The 16,025-nt window shown below is 30.4% G+C and overlaps 1 protein-coding gene across 14 annotated transcripts in view; it reads left to right on the top strand.

The window, feature by feature from the left end:
• subdued (anoctamin 1) overlaps positions 1 to 16,025 on the top strand; it is an 88,097-nt gene that overhangs the window by 67,195 nt on the left and 4,877 nt on the right. For all 14 annotated transcript variants that reach the window (XM_076482049.1, XM_076482052.1, XM_076482041.1 and 11 more), the window contains 5 exons: positions 3,995 to 4,049; positions 7,244 to 7,341; positions 7,601 to 7,746; positions 12,158 to 12,310; positions 15,699 to 15,751. In XM_076482049.1, the coding sequence (XP_076338164.1) occupies positions 3,995 to 4,049; positions 7,244 to 7,341; positions 7,601 to 7,746; positions 12,158 to 12,310; positions 15,699 to 15,751 (505 nt within the window). The remainder of the gene's footprint in view (positions 1 to 3,994; positions 4,050 to 7,243; positions 7,342 to 7,600; positions 7,747 to 12,157; positions 12,311 to 15,698; positions 15,752 to 16,025) is intronic.

The raw sequence follows: 16,025 nt of genomic DNA, 5'->3' as shown, positions 1-16,025 counted from the left end.
AAATACTGACAAATATTACCAATTATGAAATACTTAAACAGCAAAACATATCTGACCAGCAAAAAAATTGAAATGTGCTTTAAGGTTTGTATGATGCTAAGCCATGCTTTTAAGTAATGCATATAAATGTGAGGCTAAAATGTTTAGTATAAGTAGCTGAATGTATTTTTAACTTTTTTTTGTAACGGATTATGGGTCAAAGGCCATGTAATTGCATTCATTGACTTGGATTCAAAAGGTTATTGAACTACTAATTTATGTTAATAAGTTTGGAATCAAATTGTAAGTAAAAATTCAAATTTAATATTATATATGAATTAATTTCTTAACATAAAAGTGAATATTAGAAGAACATATGTAAATATAGATTCTAGTGAGTCACATGTTATGTTGAATATTTACAAACTAGAATATAAAATAAGAACCTTGTTTCTTTTTATTTTGGTGAGATATGGCTTACATACTGAATCTAACATAGTGGGCCCCATTCAACTCCTTCCACTTTTTTTTTGAAGCAGTCCCTTATTTACTCGTGCTACAGTATATAATATGAATAACCAATCATACTGCTTAGAATGTTCCCTTTGTGGGTTTCTCAGCCATTTTAACATGTGAAAAGACTACCACATTCTTTTAAACCAAGATTTTTGCGAAGGTAGGTTGTGTTTTAATCTGCTTGAAGTTTCATATTTTTAAAATCTAAATACATCTTAGTTACTGAGCTTAATAAATTATAATGGAATTCTATGACATCAGTATAGTTATATATGATTTGTTTGGTTATTCGACTGTATATATAAAACCTAAAAAAAAAAAAAAACACTTTGATATCCTCCGTATGCAAAAGTTAAAAAGGCTCAGCAATCTATGTCTAGCAGCAACCGAGTTCAAAGGTTGTTGCGAGAAGAGATAATTCTCTGCTTTACTTCTAGATTTATTGTTCTATATTTTAAGAAAAATAATTTGTCTAAGTAGCAATAACCTTATAAGCGTATGTAATGTTTAATAGATGAAATGTGACTGTATATTACAAAATGCTAGTCCACAAAAACACAGCTAAGACAGGAAAGATTAATAGTCAGGTTTATGTTATTAGATATGTAACATGACTGCATGTGCACCTGATAAATGCAAGTTAGCTAGGCATGACTTGGAAGGTCAATATAATAAAAAAATAATAAATAGAAATGTGTAACATTATGAGTCTTAAGTTACTTAGACTAAATATTTGTATTTTTGTATAATAATGTAGTAATTCTAGCATGAAAAAACATATTTTATATTTATTTCCTAATTTTTTATGATTGTTACAAGGTTGTTCAAGTGATAGAGACCCCATGTAGAGTACAGAAAATAACATAGTCTTACTGAAAGCAGATGTTTTAAATGTATCTAGGAAGTTTGAGATTATACAAATAATAATTGAAATTTTTGGGATGAAGAATAGTTTTTTAATTAATCATAACATGAAATCACTTTGCACTCACTCTGTTTTCACAAACAAATCTTTAATAGAAATATTTCATTAAACAAAATCTGGTTTTTTGTGTACAAAAGCTTGTACTCTTTACCTAATATATACCAACTTTTCTGAAAAAATACATGCTGCCTCAAAAGTTATAATGTGAATACTTAATATGTGCAAATGTGTAGACAAACTTGTGTATATTATACTGAACCTATAGTGAAAGGATTAAGAAAAAATTTGCTTGGGTGTTTTGGTTAAATAACAAAGTTCTATGTGTAGAATTTGTAACAGTTTATTAACAGAAATATTGCCGAGATAGGTTTTGTTTTTTGTTGTTTTTCTAAGTTGTATACATTTATATTGGACTGTACTGTATCAGCTTAATTAATCATTTATGTACCATTGTTTATGCCTTCCAGTGCACTTAAATGGTTTGAATGTTAGTTGAGGTATTAGTTTTAATGACTAGATGTCATTAATTTGTTAATTAAAAATAAACAATCTGAACTTTGTAACAGATATTATGCTACTGTTGTTTTCATCCATTTTTTTCTTGTTTTACTGATTTTCAAGCTTTTGTGCTTCAGTTTCATGGAAAAGGTATTTAGCGTAGCTTGAAGTGTAGGAACTTTACACACAGAGCTATGTTTAGAGGTTTTTCTTTGTGTTAAATAAACATAAAACCAAGTGAATTGTGAGTCTGGTGGATAAGTCAGCATGGAATTGGATAGAAATATTTATTAATAATTTTATCGACGTATTTTCAGTATATCCAAGTACTATTTATTTGAAAAAAAAGTGCTTTGCCATTTATATATTGGATTCTTTATGCATTTAAACAGCAAATTAGAAACCATTCTGTTTAGGAAATCAAAGCTGTCAGCTTGCTTTGTTTAATTTGCATCTAAAGACTATTAGATATGTGTGCGTGCATTATAAATTAAAAACCAGTAAACATTGTTAAGGGCTTTGTTTAATAAACCTATGTTGTTTTTTGTTTCACATCAGCTGTAATTTTTTTCCGGTTCAAGAATAAAATTAAAGATATTAAGAAAAGGCAAGTTTTACAACAAAAAGTTTTACTTTTAATATTTTATAAGCAGAGCTGTAGCTATGGTAGGGCAAGAGAGGCAGTTGCCCAGAATGCTTCCTGAAGGAGGACACATTCTGAGCACTAAGCCTGTTTTTCACTAATTGTTGCAGAACCATACAGACTGGAGGGTAAATAGAAAAATTTACCATCTGAACTTATAATGTGAATTAAGCAAGATAACTTGCTGTATTTGGTTGAGGTATGATACTCAAGTTTCTGCTATCACTCTGTGTTCTTCAACTAAATCATCTTTTTCTTAGGTTATGTATCATATAACATATGTTGTGGTATTTACCATCTCATTTAGCAACATGCTTCATTTGTAATGTAATTTCATTTTTTATTTCCTTAAAAATTGGGCTAGAGAAATAGCATATCCAGTATTCTGGGGCATCCTAAAATTCTGCTGGCTATCAAACATTATAGGAAGCATGCTTCACAGGGTTATCACATTTTTACTTTATCCATCAGTATATGGAACCTTCTCAGACTGACATGCACATAGTTTGTGAAACTTGCCTGGGATACAAAAATGACTGACTATGTCTGTATATAATGAAAACAAATATGTTTACATGCTTATAATTTTTAATGATTTAAAGATGTTTTTGCTCTCAATTCTTCAATGGGGAGTCAGCAGGCTTACAGTGTTAAAAATTGGGTTTTGAAAGTTGTGGTGGGTAGAGAACAGATAGTCCATTTTCAAACAACCAAAAGAAATGTGCTTTTTTAAACACAGCAGATACTAATTATGCAGTTTACATGTCTAAGTGAATAACTTTTAAAACTAAGAAAACTGGAAATTTGTATTTTTTTTTTAATTATTATTTTCACAGCTTATTATAACACTATTTCTGTGCACTTAAGTGTTAAAAATATGTGCATTTGTTAGAATTAATTTTTATGTTTAATTATATCATGCTAACATTTTCAAATATTTTTAATGTAAGCTTGTTACTTAATATTATGTAATTTTAACATTTTATACGTATTTCCAAGCAAGTTAATTGACCATATGTATTACATTTTATATTATTGAAACCTTAATTTTACAGCTTTGAATTTGTCTGTAATTATTTAAATATTTTTACTGTCAATTATCTGTTTGTCACTCGTATCTTGGATGAATAAAATTAGGTGATAGTGTATAAGCAAAAGTTTCCTTTGAATTAAATTATTAATGATTAAACAAATTTTAATGTAATCTATTCTTTTTTTAATAAAAAATCTCTGAGTTTTTTAAAACTTTAGCAATGTATAAAATATAAAATGCTTAAGTCTTAAACTCTGAGTCTGTATTACTTTCTTACAAATATAAATATTTGTGCAAAAGTCAATAAATCATTTAGTAAAAATATAAAAAGTTACTTAAATGATCTTATACAATAAACTGTTGTTTTTAAACAATTTAAGCATAACATTTAATTATTTAGATTTGGAGGATATCCTGGAAATTACTCTCTGGTGTTTGGATATTGCCAAGAGGAAGTGAGTATTGCAGTTGTAGTTTTAAATTAGATATAGCAGTAGAATTGAAATTATTTGGCTTGTAATTTCATTCATGAATTGCCTAAGGTAGTGTTATATGATGTGGATGTGATGCTATATGTCTGTGAAATAAGTGTAAAGGTAAAACAAAAGTAATGCTTATTGAATATTATTGAAGAGAGATAGCTAGAGAAGAACAAGATGGATGGTTTCCTTGTGTCAGTGCCTTACATGGGGGTGAAAAGAGGAAATGGGATCAGTGTTGTATTTGGTGGGGGAGCTGGCATTCATTAAAATGTTTCTTATGCTTGACATCAAATATAAAGCTATTATCAGAAATATCATGCCTTGGGAAATCCCTTGGCTTTCAGTGTTAGATAGATTAAAATACACACACATCTAATAGTTGATAGGAAATGTATTGATTTTGTAAAAATCTAACAATGTGATAGTAGTTTTCAAGCTGTCAACATATTTTTGGTAGCCCAAATAATTTTATCTCAGATTTATTCATCGTATAATAATACTAATCAGGAGAGTTATGGTGCATTTTTAGCTTAATGTAGACTATAATATGCAGTATACTGTTATACAAACCAGAGATCTTAATTAGCTAATGATTCAAATTCATAAAGAATAAACTGTAACTTCTATACACATAACAACCAAGCAAGAGGCAACTGAATCAGTGTAACCTGATAGCTATGTGTTTAAGTTGTAAGGTGCTTGTTAGTACTTCCCATTGATTTTAATTTATTATTGTCTTGTACCATTAATTTATTTTCATATTTCATTCCATGACTCCTTATATTTCTGTCGTTTGGTCATAAGTACCAGACATTTATGACAATATGGTGAGATGCAGTACTGTAGTAAGTAGGATTACCATATTAGGTTAGAAGTTAGAAAGTAAGAGTGCAAAGGACAGGTGGAGTTGGATTTTTTTATTTAAGAAGGGAGGTGACAAATCATATTTTGCCCTGAGCACCAGACACTATCAGTATGCCAGGATAGTTTGTGAAATGTTTAAAACCAAGTGCTTTATTTCTTGCTTTTCTTGTGTGTTCTTTATTTATTATTGTAAAAGTAACTAAAATGTAAAAACGTTTTTAGGTTAGATAATGTATAATAAAGAGGAGGAAGAATTATAGTTTTTCATGAAGTACACATTAATAGTCTGTGCCTCATGTAATTCAGTATTGTAATGTAAGCTGTATGTTTGCCACATATTTAAAATTTGCATGGTTAGAATATTAGTTAGACACCATTCAAAGGACAATAAAACAGTAATTAAATATAAACAGATGTATACTATTACAAGTTATAATATGGAAACTCTGATGGCTAATTTGTGGATGAACTCTGTCACATCAACTGAACTCATGGCAAGAGGGTTTATTTGTTCCTTTCCACCATCCATTTACTACATCGTCTCATTCCTGTGTGCCTTTTACTCAACATTTTAAGAAAAAGAATACAGTTTCTCTTCCAAGTTCCTTTCTGCCATAAATATTTATTGCATCAATTATTGATCATTTCCTTTTTGAAAATCTTATTCTTGTAAAAGGTTTTGCTTTTATTTTAGGGACTTTTCTATACATGGAACAAACTTTCCAGGTACAACCTTCTTGTGGCAATATAACATAGGACTGTAGGACAGTTTTTTTTAAATTTCCTTCATTTCCTGTTAATTATACTAGCATTATAAAAACCACTCTTTTGAAAATTAAAAAACAATAAACATTGATGACAATATGAGAAACTTGCCAGATGTTAATGTTATTATCTGTGTCTTTATGTGGAATAAGAATCTAACTATACTTGCATGAAATATCCAGCTAAGGTTATTTTTTTTCTCAAGATACATAGAAAAATCATCTTGCAAATAAAAGATATTTAATTATTTTCATTTATATGTTTATGTCACTCATAGCATATTTCATAACAATCTATCTTTAATAGCAGATTAATTTGGTTATCACTCGTTTTTTCAGCCTTCAAAGCAGAGCTTTTCATTGTTAAGGTTGTATAAATTTAATAATAAGCTTTAAAGTGGAAATCATGATATTTTTTGTTGTAATTTTATTAATACATTTGACTTATTTTATTATTGTAAATTTTTATTAATTCTTTTGACCCTCTTGTCGTTCATGGTCTGTGCATGTCACAAGGATTTAGTGAGTTACATTCAAACTTTAACTGAACGATTTTCTTATCATATTGTACAAATAAATCTGGCACACAAATGCAGTTAATTTTAAGTTTTTAATCTCATAAGGCAATATTAAAAATAAACCCTGAATTTCCCCTAGTATTAGAATTGTGACAAATTCTCTTTCTAGGCACTCCTTCTTATCCAATTTATTTACCATCCCTCCAAGAAATATGAAATTTGATGTAAATTACACATTGTAATATCGTTGCTGAGACAAGGCATAACTTTCATAATCTTTAATCTTATATAGTTACAGAGCCATCAAATAGAAAATCAGACTCCTCCTGCTATGCTCACTTTTTACATCCTCCTCATTTAATATTATATTACTTGTAACCAAAGGCCAGCCAAAGTTTTAATCTATCAAATAAGATATTATATTAAATTATTTTTTGTTCAAAGAAGGATATACCTTTACTTAACTGTAAGTTACACAGAGTTAATATTTTTTTTATAAAAAGTGTTTTTGTTAAATAATGATCTACTTCCCAAAAATTATTGTGCAATAACTATTTCAATCAGAAAAAGTTACTTTATCAGTTACATTTAAAATTCTGAGTGTTATATTTTGAGGTTTTGCTCAGTTTGTTTACTTAGCTTTAGTTTCTTCTGTATGAAAGTATTTACATATTAGCATTTGTACCTCTCAAACCATTAAAATACAACATTAGCTACTTTTTCTGAGCACATCATTGTTTTACCACAGACTTTCGAATCTTGCTGTGAACAATAAAACATTATTTTTCTTATGGATTTTAGTTGTTTTTTGGTGTTTCTAATATCTTATTGAATTACATTTGCTCTAAGTAAATAATAGGATAAAAATCACTGTTAAAAAAACTGAAAATTTTTATTGCTCAGTGTATTTAAATTTAATATAAATGTATTTTTAATGCAATAAATTATAAATTTTGAAAGCAAAAATTACTTATAAAAAAAAAAATTGCATTTCCTGTTTATTAATATCCTGTTTTCCTAGTGTGGTACAGGAGGATGCTTGTTAGAGCTTTCTATGCAGTTGGCCATTATTATGGTCGGAAAGCAGGCTATTAATGCTGTTTTTGAAATCGGAGTACCGTAAGTATGTGTGTCTGTCAATTTCTATATGATTATTTGGTACTAGAGTGTACTGAAACTTTCTAAAATAACTTTCACTGTACAGTGGTTGCAGTAGAACAGGAAGTGGTTTCTACTTTAACCATATTGTAATAAACACAGACAAACACAATGTAGCTTTATGTTCACTTAAGTTACTGTTCAATAATATGAGCTTTAGGAATAAATAAAACATGTGGGTAGATATTTATATGATTTAAAAACATTTTTATTGTCCTAGGTGGCTGCTATGGTTTAGTAAGATGTGGCATTTGCACAAAAAAGAGAAACATAAGAGTGGAAAATGCATTATTGCCCAATGGGAAAGCGACTATAGTCTATTAGAATGGGGATCAAATGGACTTTTCTTTGAGTATCTGGAAATGGGTAAATGTATTTTTAAATAGTTTTCATAGTTTTGCTTATTATAAGGTTAGAAATTTCCGAACGTGCTCATATTTTTTTAAAAAAAAGGATCTTTTTCACTGTATTGCTATAACTTAACTATTTTTCTTTTGGAATTTATATTTTTCAAGAGAGTTCATGAAATAAAGAAGTCTTAATATGTGCTTACCTTGACTCAGAAATGGAGAAATATTTTTTTTTGAAAGTTACTTGTTAATTCTGTGGCTATTACTTACAGTATGTGTAAAAAGCAGTGTTCCATGGAAAGCTACCAGATGCATGGTTTTGGCTACATTCACATGTCTCCCCCCCACCCACCATGAACACATCTAAACAACTTTCACATTGAACACATTTGTGGATGCATCAGGTATACTGGTTGTGGTTGCATTTATTAAGCTTTGCATCCTAAGAAGTGGATTACATGGTCATGGATGCTGAGCAAAACATTGGCTGATGTTGTACTTTGTGATTTTATATTGAATATGGTACAGCACAGAAAGTAAACTGTTTATGACAGGGGTTCCCAACCGGTGGGTCGCGACCCCACAGGGGGTTGCAAAGCCTTGGCAGGGGAGTCGCGTAGCCTTGTTAGAAGTAGCTTGGGATAACATTAATTTTATTTCATCAATTACATTTTCATGCTCTTACATTTTGTTTGTTTCGGTGCAAAGCAAAACGTGTGCTACGTTAGTTCAATGTCATTAGGTGATATTATGGGTGTATGTATGCGTGCCTGTGAGTGAATGTGCCTGTGTGAATGTGTATGTGTCTGCAACTGCTGTATGTATGTGTGTACTAGCGAGTAGCGAGTATGTGAGTGCACGCGCATGTACGTATGCTTGTGTGTCTGTTTAGCTGTGATTAAGTGTGTGTGTGCTCGCTGTCGACCGTGAGTCACATGTCCATTGCTGATTGGTGGATGGCGAGTGTGGCGACTGGCCACGCTCCCTTCCCTCCCAATACTAACCCCATCATTACTCTACCTGCACCCCCCACAAGTAGTCAGTGTAAGATCTACAGTTGCCAAAGCGTTCATTATTCAACATTTTTATTTTATTTTAACAAGGAGATAAGTAAGCAGTAGAGATGAGTTGTGTCCATAGCTAAACGGCACAGATACTCAGAATGCTACCTAAACAATGGCTTCACCACTGTGCTTGCCAACAACGGCATCAAGAAACCACAGTGTGTTTTGTGCCATGCTGTCTTGAGTGCAGAGTCAAAGAAACCATCAAAACTAAAGCGTCATCTCGAGACGAAACATCCAGAACACGCAAAGAAGTGTTTGGATTTCTTCAAACGGCATGAACGGTGTCTTAAAAGCCAAAGAATCGATAGAAGTGGGTCGTTTCAGCAGCAGAGTGCAGCCGTAGTGGAAGCTTCATATGAGATTGCATTTGAAATTGCTAAACAAAAAAAGCCTCACACGATTGGAGAAACACTTCTTAAACCCTGCATGATGAAAGCAGTAAATCTTATACTTGGAGAAGCCAGTACAAAGAAGATGCAGCAAGTATCCCTGTCAAATAATACTATACAGAGGCGCATTTCTAAAATGTCTATGGATGTGAAGGAACAGGTTTTGACTGAAATCAAGGGTTCCCCTTTGTTCTCCTTTCAGCTTGACGATCAACAGATGTAAGTTCATGTTCTCAGTTGCTTGTCTTAGTGAGATACATTAATTCAGGTGACATCAAAGACAATTCTTATTCTGCAGTGCACTTGAAACCACAACAAAGCTGATGATGTCATGGAAAAGTTTCAACTTTTTCAAGACTAAGATCTTCAATGGGAAAACGTGTGTGGGGTTTGTGCGGATGGGGCACTGGCTATGCTGGGATTGAAATCAGGATTCCAGTCGAGTGAAGAAGCTAGCACCTCAAGCAAGGGCATCCACTGCATGATTCATCGATATGCTCTCGCCAGTAAGACTCTCCCTGCCTCTCTGCAGGAAGTGCTTGAATCTGTAATCAAAATTGTAAATTATGTGAAGACTCAAGCACTCAACACTCGCCTATTCAAAGAATTATGCAAAGACATGAATGCTGACCACGAAGTCCTTCTCTTCTACACAGCAGTACGTTGGTTGTCAAAAAGGAAACGTTATTAATCGTGTCTTTGAAATGAAAGATGAAATAAAGCTATTCCTGGAGACTCGAGAAATGAAAGATCTTGTAGCTCACTTCGAAGATGAAGCATGGAATAAAAGGGTTGCGTACCTAGCCAACATTTTTGACCAGCTGAACAAGCTCAATTTGAAGCTTCAAGGAAGAGAAACACGTGTTCTCCTTTTTCAAGATAGTCTTCGGGTCTTTGTTTCCAAACTGCAGAACTGGCGTCAGAAAACCAATCTTGGAAACATCGCTATGTTTGAAAAACTTTGTGGAGTGACGGATGTGTCTCAGATCCAACTGGATCAGTTCCTCAAGGATGAGATTACTGAACATCTTCAGTCTCTATAAAAGGAAGTCATGCGTTAATTCCCTGAGCTATCACAGGAACAGGAGGCCCTGGTAAGGAACCCATTTTGTACTGAACTTGATGTATCCACCATCCCAGATGATATCCAAGATGAATTTCTGGATCTAAGAAATGACTCTTCAGCTCGTGATCTCTTCAAGGTGAAATCCGTGATTCAGCTCTGGTGCGCTATGTATCAGTCATACTCCAAAGTCAGCATGATAGCTTTACGTGTCCTTGTTCCATTTGCTTCTACCTACTTGTGTGATGCAGGATTTTCCACTCTTGTCAATATAAAATCAAAGAATAGGAACAGATTGGATGTTGGAGATGACATGAGACTTGCTCTAACAAATGCTTGGCCATGAATTTCAAAGCTTGCTGCTGAAATGCAACATCAGGCATCTCACTAGCTGGGTTGGATAGCTGCTCAAACCTATGTTAATATTATTTTAAGAAATATATGTTCTTTTTGTGAATTCAGGTTAAACCATTGTAATTTAATTTGCTAATAAATAATTACAGAATTTTTAAATATTTTTTTTAGATGTTTCTTTCCCTCTCCTTCACAGAAAATAAAATAAAAATTAAGCTGCTAATAGTAAGCCCTAAGTAGGGGTCACATGGGTTTCAAACCTTTAGGTAAGGGGTCGCGAGTGCCAAAAGGTTGGGTACCCCTGGTTTATGAACATGCAGTGTGGTGTCACTGATATCCAATTCTTTCTTTTTTGTTCTCGCTAGTCTTTTATTATTTATAAATACTGTTTGAGTACCCAAAAATTCAACAGTGAAGTTCAATAAATAAGTATTTGAGTCACCTGAATATTTTGGTATTACTATTTTATTCTTTAAATGTAACAAGGTTTATCTGATGTTATCCTTATTGTTGTAACTTTCAGACGTAAACTAACATATATGAAAAGAATGTCTAAAGAAGCTGTGAAAACATTTCCTAAGTCTGTAGTTTGTTCTTAAGTCTTCTAAGCATCCCACTAAATTCCATTGTGCAAGCTATGCTTTATAACTTCAATAAAACCATTAATTATTTCTTGCATAACATTATTTACTCTGCATTGATGTAAGTAGTTAGTTTACAAATTGAATCTCAGTAGCAGTTGTTCAGTCACTTGCTATAAGGTTATAATAGGGTGGAAACATAATAAAATTCAGATGATAAAGAAAGTCACAGTAGAAACAAAGCCTTCAGAATTATGGTCTCAAGGAATGATAGTTTCTTAACAAATGTAAATGTATGCTTTGGGATGGGCAGAAAAATCTTAAATCTACAGTAGTGTAGTTTGGTAGCCTGGATCAAGCTGCACAGATATGGAAGTCTTTACACTTTTTCTTCACAATTACATAAAAAAATGAAGTTACAAAATGACAGATTACCAATTCTCAAACTATTTTCCTGTAAAAAACTGTCAAATATAATTAGAAATATTTTTTACATAAAATTTAAAATGCATATATATATAATATCTGGAGAACATGGGCTATATTTGAACATACTTAAAACTGGTTGTAGGCAACTGTATGCACTTCTGTTGATATTTTTATAGGTTTGCTGTAGCATTATTGAAGAGTTACATGTAAGGTATCAAAATGAAGTAATGTTTTATGCATACTTATAGTAAGGTTATGGCAATCACATAGCAATTTTTCATCATGGTTACTATACTGTAATTACATAGGCAGCTGGTATCATTTTGTGGGGATTGTGTAAAGTTTACACTGCACAATGTTTGAAAAGTGTTAATTTTGTTACTTCACTAATTTTTGTTTTCAGATATTGAGTTTTAAAGAACATTCTTAAAAAAATGAAATGAGTAATTTTTTAAAATGAGCATTGCCTGCTAATCTGCTGTATAAATTATATTATTATTATTTATGTCTTAAAGTTATTATTTTCTTCTGTCATTTCATGCAGTTTTACAGTTTGGATTTGTCACAATTTTTGTGGTAGCTTTTCCGCTTGCTCCTCTTTTCGCTCTACTAAACAATCTTTTTGAGATAAGGCTTGATGCCAGAAAGTTTATTACTTCTTTTCGACGTCCAGTGCCAATGAGAGTTAAAAGTATTGGTGAGTTAACAATAACAATATTTTTCTATTTGAATATTTCCTAACTAAGTTAATGAAGTAGTAATTTTGATATGTAAAATTTGTGTTTCATGTCAGTATGCATGTTGCAGTGAAACCATTTTGATCTCTCTCTCTTGGCATGTGTTCTCATAGTTTATTTCATAAACTTAAAGTAAGGCATATATAGAGTATCATCTACCCTCATTTTGGTTGCTTTTGTTTTCCTTATCTTATTTGAGGGTCAGTAGTATAAATCCGTACAAAATATTGATGTGTAAAGTATTTTTGAAACTATCTTAAATACTTGGTTTTGAAGCATAAATTTATTTCTGTCACATGATATTTATTACTGATGTGTAATTTTTTATATTTTTTAACCTGTAACTTGTGCTGTTCGTAAGATTATATTACTTGGAAAGGAAATTTTCATTTCAGTTAGTTAGGGCACATTATTAACAAACTTCAGTTATTTGTTGTGCTTATTAGTTTATTTTTTAACATTTTTACGGTTTAGGTTTCTTTATTGAACATTGTTACTGCTAAGAGTGCTGAATTAGTTAAAACTTGTCTCCGAGTTAACATTTATAATATTCAGGTTTTAAAACGTCTTAATCTAATTGTTTGAGTTTGAGAGTTTGGGCTGCAATAGTGACTTAATTAATCAGTGGTAGGAAAGAAATCAGTATTTGGTAGTTAAATAGTTCTTATCAAGTATCATTAAGACATTCAACAATAAGTAGAAAATTAATGTTATACGAGTTTCAGATTGGTGATTTTTTTCTGTTGGTAAACTAATTCCTTTGGCCAAATTGTATCTATATTTGATTTGATATGTCCAGGATGTTGGTTGACAAATCCAAATATTCATGAAAATTCATATTTTTTGTAAATGAAGTGGCCAAGAGAGTTAAAATGTATCAGGTTATTCAGTATAATAAAAGATCAAATATGTGATTTGACTCAACATTCGGTTAGTATTTAAAGTTTCTTACTTACAAAAATAAATATTATAATTAATTAATGTCCAGAAATCATTTATAATCATCATCTTGAATTTTAATTAGTAACACATTCCAAACTTTTTATAACGGGACAGTTTTATGATAATGTTTATTGAACTAGTGAGAAATCTGAATTTAACTGAACCTTTACCTAGTTTGGAAATTGTATATAAGCCCAGTAATTCTGAAAATGAAGTGGGAGGGACTGAAAGTGTGATTTATTTAAAAACCCTAATAATTTTTAGCTAATCTTATAGTAATATCAGAAATACAGGTAGAACCTAGATAATTATAATTTGAACTTATAATTTGTTACCCACAAACTCAAAATTATGTTATGCTTTATTGGTTAGTGTTATAAGACATATATTTTGATGTTGATTAATTCAATTTTAAAACTTGTAAAAAATGAATGAAATAGATAATTATTCAAACTAATCTTAAATGTGTGTTTAACTCTGGAAAATATAGATTGATAAACTGTAGTACAGTTTAGTTCAACTTCATAATTGTTTTTCAAATGACTTTATAAGATCACTTTTTGGCAGTATCCTTTATTAAAAAGATTTTATAACATAGAACCATTGCTAAAGTTTAAGCTATCAGTGTTATTAGGAAAATCTGAGAAATTATTGTTATTACACTTAGCAATGTACATTATCTATATTGAGGACTAAGTTAATGAAAAACATTTTATATTTGTTACACATCATATATCCAGTTCTTGTAACAATGGACTAAATATAAAGAATTAACTGAAAGGTAGCTGGTAATTTTATTTCATCCAAATATTTATGTTTGAAGTGTACAAAACTTTTAAGATTTATTCATCTGTTTAAATAGTATTTTCAATATATCAACTGTAAATTGAAATTGAAACATATTAATAATTAAAAATATTTTTATCTTGGAGAAAAAAAAACTTGAACTAGTTAAGAAATGCGAGTTCAAAGACATGTATAGTAAATATGAATATTATAATAAAAAATGATATAGTTTATGAAAGCCAGTCCATTTGTTTTTAATTTTACCCTTAATAGTTATGATGAATAAAAGGTAAATGTTTAAGTTTTTTTATATGATGGTAAGGAAAGAAATTTTACATGGAGTCCAAATGTTCAAGGTTCAAAGGTTCATATGATGAAAAAAATGGTATGCTCAAGTTCTTTATGAGGTTAAATAATGAAGTTTACACAGAGTCCAAACATTCAAGGTTTAAGCAGAAAAGTTTCAACTTAGCAGAATTCACGTTATTGTAACTTTTTGACCTACATAGATCAGGTTTTAAATGTTTGATCCTATTTTGTAAATTACAGTTCAGACAATAATAATTTTAAACTAATAAGTTAATAAAAAATACTTATTGTATGCATAGGCTGTTTATTTGGTTAAAAATATAAAAAATAATTTAAAAGCTTAATTTAAATTTTATGCTAAGAACTAAAACTTTTTTTTCAATTTCTCTTAAATTTACATATTTTAATGAAACAAGTAATTATTTTTAATTATAATCTCATTAAAAGTTGAAGAAATAAATAAAACATTACAACATGATACTGTAATAAATCATATTTGTGGTATCATTATACAGAATGAGGATACTTTTTTAGGTTAAGGAATTAAACTTCTAATATATACATAGTATGAAAGTTCTGGAGGTCTGTCCATAATTTTTAGAACAAAATTTTCTATCAGTGAGGAAAATTAAGTTACTCAAGGTTGGAAGTCATTCTTTTTAGCCTTTAGTTACTTAGCATGTGATGTGTACCTTCATTTGCAGTTACATTGTATATATCATGTGTGTATGTGAATTTATATATCTTGCAGTTACATTGCATATTATCTATTAAAACTTGACAATATAACTCAATCAATAAAATTTATTACATATGAGCCAGTTTAATATTACATAAAAGAATTAATTGAAATGACCATTAAATTAATCAATTTTCCAAAAATACTCATCTAATCAGAATTAGTGTTTTTGGTTATTACTGTTTTGCTATTCCAACAATCCAAGTAATTGAAGCACTGATTTTTCATTTTTAAAACATTAATTCAAAGCTCTTCAGTTTAATCAATTAGTGTCATACATGATTCACAAAATTATTCAACTAATTCATTCTTGAAGTACTTGCCCTGCTCTAATTGTGGATCTGTCAGTGTTTTTGATAATTACTGTTTTCAATTGTATCAACTATCTAAGTCTTATATGAGTATAATCATATAGTTAAGTGTAATCAGTTAATGAGCTTGAATATTTAAAAACATTTAAGCAAATGCTGAAATATCTTATTGTCTCTAATTTTTAGAGGTTGAAGGTTCAATGGTGAAATGATCCTTTTTTAAAGTGTTTGCTTATAATATTTTTCTTTTTATTATGACAGGAATATGGTACAGAATCCTTGATTCTATAGGGAAGCTTTCTGTTATTACAAATGTAAGTATTTCACTATTATTTTTAACACATTACTTGAACATGCTTTTAGCTTCCTTTTTTATTTCTTTCCATTCTCAAAAGATGAAGGTTTGGTGACTATTAATATGCAGACTTTTCCATAATGTTTAGCTAGATTTTATTATGTAATTTTGTAGATCACACAGTTGTGGCACTTTGAAAATGACTGTATTTTAAACTATGAATACTGAAGTTTGTATAATGACCGTGTATGTGGATATTACTAAAGTATACAGTGAAAGTAGCCATTTCACAA

Source organism: Tachypleus tridentatus, chromosome 13, assembly GCF_004210375.1.
Source record: "Tachypleus tridentatus isolate NWPU-2018 chromosome 13, ASM421037v1, whole genome shotgun sequence".
Taxonomy (NCBI): Eukaryota; Metazoa; Arthropoda; class Merostomata; order Xiphosura; family Limulidae; genus Tachypleus; species Tachypleus tridentatus.
The sequence above is the reverse complement of the archived record's forward strand: the minus strand, read 5'-3'. Positions and strand labels throughout refer to the sequence as shown.